The sequence below is a fragment of the Anabrus simplex genome, chromosome 1 (genome assembly GCF_040414725.1).
Source record: "Anabrus simplex isolate iqAnaSimp1 chromosome 1, ASM4041472v1, whole genome shotgun sequence".
In the NCBI taxonomy this organism is placed as follows: domain Eukaryota; kingdom Metazoa; phylum Arthropoda; class Insecta; order Orthoptera; family Tettigoniidae; genus Anabrus; species Anabrus simplex.
Window position 1 is genome coordinate 663,627,378 of NC_090265.1, and position 8,417 is coordinate 663,635,794.

Below are 8,417 nucleotides of genomic sequence, written 5' to 3' on the forward strand. Positions count from 1 at the left end.
AAGTTCAGCATCTCTGTCAAAATGTCATACCAGAAATCTCTTCAGTTGGAGGAAGAGATGATGGTTGCTGGGCACAAGATCGAGACTGCTGAGGGATGGTCAAAGATGTCCCATCCAAATTGCTGCAGGTCCCTTACTGTATGGGGCCTGCCTTGTCGTGCAAGAATATTATGCCTTTGCTCAATCTTCTATGTCTCTTCTGTATCACTCTCCACAGTTTCTGCAGTGCGTCGTAATACTGGTTGGCATTGATGGTATAATACGTCAGGTAAGAATTCGATGAGGCCTATGATATATTTATTTTTGTTTTTTTGTTTTGGCAGATAATGTTTGCTTAAATTTCTGCTTCACGGTGATTTACTACACCATCATTGCATCGAATCAGGCATGGCATGGGATATCCATGTTTTGTCCCCAGTGACGATGCAGTCGAAGAATTGGTCACCTTCTTTGTGATCACTGCAGGAAATTCAGTGCTGCTAAGTGCTTCATCTTGTGACTCTCGGACAGTTGTTTTGGCACCCATGTTGCACATAACTTTCATACAGCAGAGAGATCTGCATAAACTAACAATAGAGTTCAGAAATTGTGAGGCATCATCTTTGCAGAATTGCATGCCACACACATTCCACCATATCAGACATAACCTGGAATGGTCATGCGCGTTTGTTCAGCCTTCTTTGAATTTTCTGCTCCACTTTCTGACTATACTGTCACTAATGATGTCTGGTCCATGAAGTTCACACACGTTCCGGTACTAGCATCACTCATAACTCAAGTCACTTTGATATCGTCAAAACAAAGGATGAGACTGGGAAAGTAACAGATTTGATCTAACCCGTACGAGAAGACATAATGCACTGTAAACACTAGGGCTCACCAGCAAAAGCATACCAGAAAGGGATTTAGTTATATTAAAATGAGAAAAAGGAAGAAAAATAGAAATCAAGAGGCTGGTAATAATAACCGTATGGCCTCAGCTACCGTGTGCAGACATTTTAATCTGATGCCATCTGGCTGTCTGCTCATCTGTTTTGACGTTCCGTTTTACTCTAGGCCTGCTAGATGGCTAAGTAAACTGAATCTCTCATAGGCATCTGCAGGTTCTGGGACTTTCGGTGTAGCATTACCAAGTCTACTCCTTGTCTTGTCAATTTGTACATGATCCTTCTTGTAGAGAGAACTTGATGAAAGGATCACCTATTACGGGCATTCCCCATTACATACCACTACAAACCATATGATGCATATATTTTTAACACTTTTGCAATGTCCATTCGAAATATGAACCTGGTTTTCATCTGACACATGTAGTTTTTAACACTTTTTCTTAGTTCTGTTTTCCTTCTTTTTTAAAATTTACATGCAGAACACATGATTATGACTAATTTTTTAATAAGGCTGTGTCGGGGTAGAGCCAAACGTTTTAACGTAGAATATGTACTGTGTGGTTGGTATTGTCGAAATAAAATGTCTTAAGTTAGTAGGAGTTTGAAATTTTATAGTTGACATTATTTATTTGTAAACAAATTTATACCTCTTCAGAACAAAGTCTACATATGCTCACTGGAGCATCACTAGGGTGTTCAGTATCCACATCCATGGTTTCCAAATCATTTTCCATCACTGGGGCAGTAGATGTGTGTGGCTGGGGCTCCAGTAGTGCAGAACTTGCCTCACAACACTTGAGCACCTTAACTTTGAGACCTCTCGAATAGCATTTTGATGCTCGGCATTAGTGTTTTTGGACTTTTTGAAATCCTGACAAGCTGTTCTATCTTCTCAAATACATTTTTTTGTAATTTTGAAGCCATCTGCTATCTATATGTCACATCATTTTGCTACAGAAAGAAATATTTTGCACTTCTCATCACAGTTTTCTCAGATGTTCTTTATTTGAATTTTTTTCCTGCTATACTTGTAGAATTATTGAGAAGAACCAAATGACACCTTACTAACATGCTGTCATGCTGGAGCCCAGAGCTACACTAATTATTATTCATGTGCATGGTGATTTTACTACCCCAAAAGGCACTGCTTTTGCATTACTCGATGACATCGTACTGAGGTCAAACACTTGTTGCTGGGTACATTGGTCTTTTCTCTTTACAATGAGATATTGAACACTACGGTATTGTCGTATTTGTTGTCTAGAATTTATTTTGATTTTAAAACTTTCATGCCTTTTTGTAACACCCACTGGCCTAAGTGTGGTTCTGAAACTATAGACGTATTCTGCATTAAAATACTAAAAGTGTATATTTCATTGTGAAGCATAATACAGTACTAAGATCATGACCTGATAATTCCTTTGTTTTTTGCCTGTAAACAACAGTCTCTACTACCACTATCAAAAATAGCATATGCATCTTGAAAGGATGCCTTAATCTGAACATATTTTTACTTTACTAGTGGCTCGTTCATTCTTAAAAACTGAAGGGATAAGGTATCACGCCTACTTTGATATTAGATTACGAGATCAGGGCAAGTCTTCAGCCACACGTATTATTCTTGTGCTGCAGCTTCGATGAAATAATACTAAGGAAAACAGACATCATTCTCTGTAGGCATCTCCAAAAACCATAGAAGTAGTTAGTGGGACATAGCATAGAGTTGTCATATGCCACAGATTTCACAGACAGTCTGCAGTTTTATAGAGCAATAAGAACGTCCAGGCCAAAAAGACAAAAATCTGTGATATTTTATTGTAGAGAAAATACAATTTGCAAATTGGATGAGTCTTCTGTTTTACCAGGGTGTAAAATGAAGACCAACAAGAAATGGTTAGCTATTTTCCATTATGTTCTTAGGGAACAGTATTCCGAACTGCTCATAACTGTAGGGTATTAATGTCATTTTCTGAGCTTAATTCAAATGTAGAGAGGGTGTTATCTTTTGTGTCAGCATAGTGGACAGAGGAAAGGAATTGGTTAGCAAAAGCACCTTTAAATACAACATGAAATATGCAAGTTGTTGTGAGTTTCCTAGGCTTGTTCAAAATTAAGACAAGTTACTTTCATCTGTTCTTGGCTTGAGAAGGACGAGTGGTACACAAATACCCAATGCATTATATATACACAATTTTGTAGTACTCGTCATTAAGTGAAATTGATACAGTTAAAGTTATTTTCGTAAAATAAATGTTTCCTTATATTGCCGTACTACTAGATCATGTATGCCCTGGTTGTGGACTCCTAAATTGTTACTATGTCCTGGTTTTGGACTTGTGGATTATGGAAATCTTATTACAACACCTATAATGTCACCATTATCTCTAAGCATTTTAATGTTATGGGTTGGACAGAAGTATCATAAATAACTAGGGCTTTGGCTCAGCTGGAATGGTCCTGAACACATTCTTGTTAACTAGTTATGTAATAGTCCCAAATCACACTGTTTTTTATAGGTACAGTATTTCAAAACTCACTCCCTCCATTTTAAATTCTCTTTTATCATCACTGACATTGTAAATGAAGGGTCAATCAAAAGGGAAATCTCACAATTCAACTCTGTCATTTTTCTAATGTTTCTTTTAATTTCAGTCCCAGTATGACCAGTTTTATTGATACAAGCATTAGTCTAATGTAGAATTGGACTCATGTCACTACATTTCAATTCTTGGAGGTAATTTTTGATTTAAATTCTTTCAAAACATGTGTTTTCTTTGCAACTTTATATATTGTTAAAAAATAAAACCCCTGAGTATTATTTTATGCAAGAGGGCTCTCTGGAATTGGCACCTTCCCATTTTCAGAAGTTTGGTTTAGATTTAAATTTTGTGGATTACTTTGTCAGGAATCAACTTCAGAAGATATTCTACCATAATAGTACTTTCTGTTATGGTGAACACCATAAAGAATAAATGTGTGGTTATTGGAATCAGCTGTAGTTTCAATAGACAAATGCAGGCAGTGCCAGCATGAGGTTCCAGCAGCAAATAGTGGCCATTATGAGCCAGGCAACACCAGTGTGTTGAGCCAAATTTGGAAGCTATTATGAAAATTAAGGCATTTAAAAAAAATTTACTTGCAGTAATGTTAACCTGTGAGGGGTCGCGTCCTGTCATTTCAACCATTGCTCTTTATTTTGATCAATCCTTCCGCAAATACTGTTTATTATACTTTCTACCCCTTAGTACCTTTCAGTGGACTTGTCCACACTTCTGTCACACCACTGTTATCCCTCTCCACTAACTTCAGTTTGTGACAAGTTGGCTATCCAGTCGTTTCGTTCACACGAGACTCCTCACGTTACCTGTATCCATTCTATTCAACCATACGCGACTCATGGCATAGACTTATTTATAACGCAGAGAGTGCACTGTTATCATTCATTGTTGAGTAGAGGGGGGAAGGAGCATTGTCTAGATGTGTGTTAAATGAAATTGAATATAATTTTCCATAAACAGAACTTGAATTTTTATTTTCAATTTCATCAGCAAAAGGCAATCGCATTATTATAATTAATATGTTAAAAAGTGTTTGTCTGTGTTTAAATAGTATTGAAAATCCACAGCCTGTTTACAGTCATTTGACCGGGTCAGGAATGGAATGAATGAAGCCCCTATCTAGCGGCGAGGATAGGAATTGTGCCGGCTGCCGAGGCCTGTCGCACTCCTCTGGGGCAATGATTAATGAATGAAAGATGAAATGAAATGATATTGGAGAATGTTGCTGGAATGAAATACGACAGGGAAAACCGGAGTACCCGGAGAAAAACCTGTCCCGCCTCCGCTTTGTCCAGCACAAATCTCACATGGATTGACCGGGATTTGAACCACGGAACCCAGCGGTGAGAGGCCAGCGTGCTGCCGCCTGAGCCACGGAGGCTACTTGTTTAAATAGTATTATCTTATATTATTATAACAATATATAGCGTATTAAGTAAGCGTTTGGTGTTTTATTGATTGCAAGAAATCAGACAAGCAAAATATTTTACTGAAAAAGTGCTGGAAACTTTTGAACAACAACTGTTCAAATGAATAGAAATAGTTTTTAAAATAGGCTAACTATAAGTATATCCATTCCATCTCATTTCACTTACCCATTTAAGCACCACATTGTTTTTAATTCATTTTAATTCAATTTATATTTATGTAGTATTTAAGAAGAACAAGGTACCTGATTATAATGTACTTAAAAAGATAAACACTTAGTGAATCACCTAAGCTTTGTAAACAACTGAAGATGTTCTAAAAAAGAACAAAACATGTACTGTGTGTAATTAATTAATTTGCTAAAATGCAAATATAACTATCAAAAAAGTGGAACATTTTTATTGTTATAACTCTTTGTTTTATTGATTTCCGTTCAAAACAACCGTATGACTCCTGGCATTAAACTCGGCACACGACTCCTCACGGGTTAAAACTTTAATTTCCATTTCATATCTTTTATTTAAATTTTTTTCTGCCACTGCAGATTGCCATATGACAATGAATACCATTTTCAATAAGAAAAGAAGTTATAATTTATATGCTAAACTGTTAATCTACATCTACTCCTAGTTATTAATAATTAACAATATAAATGATTCCGCAGAATTTGTACTGAACTTTTCAGTGCGAGCAGCCACTTTTTGGCTTAATTGCTTTGAAATTGAAAATAACTTTCAGAAATTTGAAATGTCTGTGGAATAGTTCCACGGCTGCTGATCATTAAGCCAAAGACAGAGACTTTCTCCAATGCATACTTCATTTTGAAATATGCTGCAGTCGGTTCATACATCTTTTTCTTCTCATGGTCAACTTCTTGTGGCTGTTCAGAGTCTGTTTCAAATTGTATGGTTGGATTGATGATGGAATCCAACTTGTTTCTCTTGTCGATTGCAATAATATCCAGTCTTCTTGTACTCCCGTTGTCAGCAATGCAGTGGACTTCTTCACAAACTTAATAATTCTTTTCTGAAAGAGAAGCTGGCGAGCGTTATGCAAGAGTTCACCTAGCCAACAAGAGCCTAGGACGTGTGCTAAGGTTTCTGTCTCACTACAGTGTCAAAATAAGATGATAGTGTTCCAATAAACTTATATTCAAAGAAATAGCCCTGTAAATAACCATTACTTTTGAATGGTGAATGTTTACAGCTAACAGGAAAAATATGGAAAAACTGCTTATTCAAATACTGAATTTAACCTACAACCTGTATCACATATCAATATTCTTATGTTGTAGGTTCAATAAAACTTCTGATAAATAGTGATCTATAATGAAATACAGAAATCAACTAAAATTAAATGTGCTGTAAGAAATTTTAAACATGTGTTATTATTAATGGGCTAAGGATGTAAAGAATGAAAGAAGCATTTTGATGTCAATCTGAACATTGGGTACCTCCACCTTGGTCACTCCTATGTTGTTCCTATGCTAGCTTCTTAGAGCTTTGGTACTCTACCTATCCCCTCTAGTATGCTGGCTAGTATACAGCTCTTCATCCCCTTTGCTGATGAATAAGTAATAAAAATGTATTTCTTTACCCCTCTTGATAGGTTTTCTGTTTTTCCTTTGTTCAGCAACTTTGTATAATCACCAACTGTAAGCTGTTTGTTTATGTATGTTGTTAGTTGTCCTGCCTCATGGATTGTGCTACTGTCCTTGAAAGTGATAAAGATGTAGCCGCGGCAGATGTTACTACAGCTGTTGTCAGCTTGTGGGATTGCATACCAGAAACATGTAATAAAGAAAGCCTGGAAAATGCTACCTGGTTGCAAAACTTTCTAGCAAAATTGTGCTGCATCACAAAAGTATTACTGTCTGCTACAAATAATGCACATCTCCTGAAGGTATAACATATTTTTTATAATATTCTTTATTTATTGGTAATTCAGGAAGTAGTATCAATATTTTGGGGGTCTTTGGAGGATTCCATTTTTATTTTTTGAGGTAGTCATAACAAATCTTTATTGTTATAATATTATTTTACTTCAGTCCCTCATATACCAAAAACTATTTTGAGCAGGGCTGTGTCAGGATCATGGCTGTAAGTTTTGACTAGAATACAAAATGCAAGATAGATATTATCAAAATAAAATATCTAATCAGTATGGATTTAAAAGTGTTATTGTTGACATTTTATTTCTTAATTCTGAACAAATTACACATCTTCTGTACTTTGAATGCCATTTTGTGACATGAATCCTTTCTTTTTAATACATTTTTTAATGTTTTTTCAGGTTCTCCACAAGATGAAGATCCTTGTAGGTTGTGGATTTCCAAGTGTAAATATTAACATTATTAGCATCCTTAAGTCACTAGCTTTTAAGATAATAGAAAATGATAAAGATTATATGAAAGTTATCAATAGCATAGCAAATATATTCTCTGTTTTACTTCAGGATGCAAATGCTATCGTATGCCAAACAGCATATGAAGTGTTTGCATATTTCGCCCATGTGACAAAACATGAACAAATTGTTAAGTTGTCTGTCAGCAGCAGTAAATGCTTACAGAAACAAATTACTTTATATTTAACGAATATGCCTGCAGGACGAGTTTCAGACAATGACAAATATCTTAGCTTTGTAGATTATTTGAAGATTCAAAGTAAAATTAAATTTGAACATAAGTGTAAACCAAGAAAAGAAGGCAATGAAGAAACGGTTGTTAAATCTTCTGTCGTAGAGGAAGTGAGTGAACCAAATATGAGTTGTGATATTGTGCAAGCCATTGACCAACTACGCAAAGATACAGAACTTGTTGTTCAACTCTCTGCGTATCAGACTTTACCAGAAAAGGCAAAATATACTTTATTGCATGTGATATCTCAACTAGACAGCATAACTTAATTGTGACCTTGTTATAGTTTGTGTTCTTAAAGTTCTGTGAAATCAGACATACTTACTCAGGAATTAATTAAGCGATATGGCGTGTAAATAATCTTGTTATATATTTGTACATATAATGTAAAAGTATGTTATTATGTATATTGTGTTCATTTCTCAAAATGTTTAAACAGTTATATGATTTAATGAAAGCTGTAAATAGCATTCCACCAGTGCAGTGTCTGGATTACTCCAACCACTCGTGCTAAAATATACCTGAAAATTAAACTTGAGGTAAAATATATAAGAAAATGTTTTGTTTTCAAATCATCCAGAATATTTGTATGTCCCTATTTCTACTGTGTGAATTTTTACTGTAATAAAACACTTTCGCAGACACACAATCTTGTGCATTGCTTGTGAGTAGTACCCTTATGTGAGGAACACCATTGTTCTGCTTTACCAGTGATTAGAGCAGTGGCGGCTCGTGAAAAAATCGTCCTACGTGCTACAAGAAACAAGCTAAATACGCTGTTTTAAATCTGCATATTGCCATGATGAACAACGCATACTTCAAACTTGGTAGTAATAATAATAATAATAATAATGATAATACAACTTTTCTTACAATTTATAACTCAGAAAAAACAAAAACAACATT

The 8,417-nt window shown here is 35.4% G+C and overlaps 1 protein-coding gene across 1 annotated transcript in view; it reads left to right on the forward strand.

Moving 5' to 3' along the window:
• Nucleotides 1-8,152, forward strand: part of LOC136885577 (FIGNL1-interacting regulator of recombination and mitosis) — a 127,075-nt gene extending 118,923 nt beyond the window's left edge. The window contains exons 12-13 of the mRNA XM_067158269.2: nt 6,560-6,778; nt 7,169-8,152. Coding sequence (XP_067014370.2) covers nt 6,560-6,778; nt 7,169-7,780 — 831 coding nt within the window. The 3' untranslated portion in view covers nt 7,781-8,152. The remainder of the gene's footprint in view (nt 1-6,559; nt 6,779-7,168) is intronic.
• The last annotated feature ends 265 nt before the right edge of the window (nt 8,153-8,417 follow it).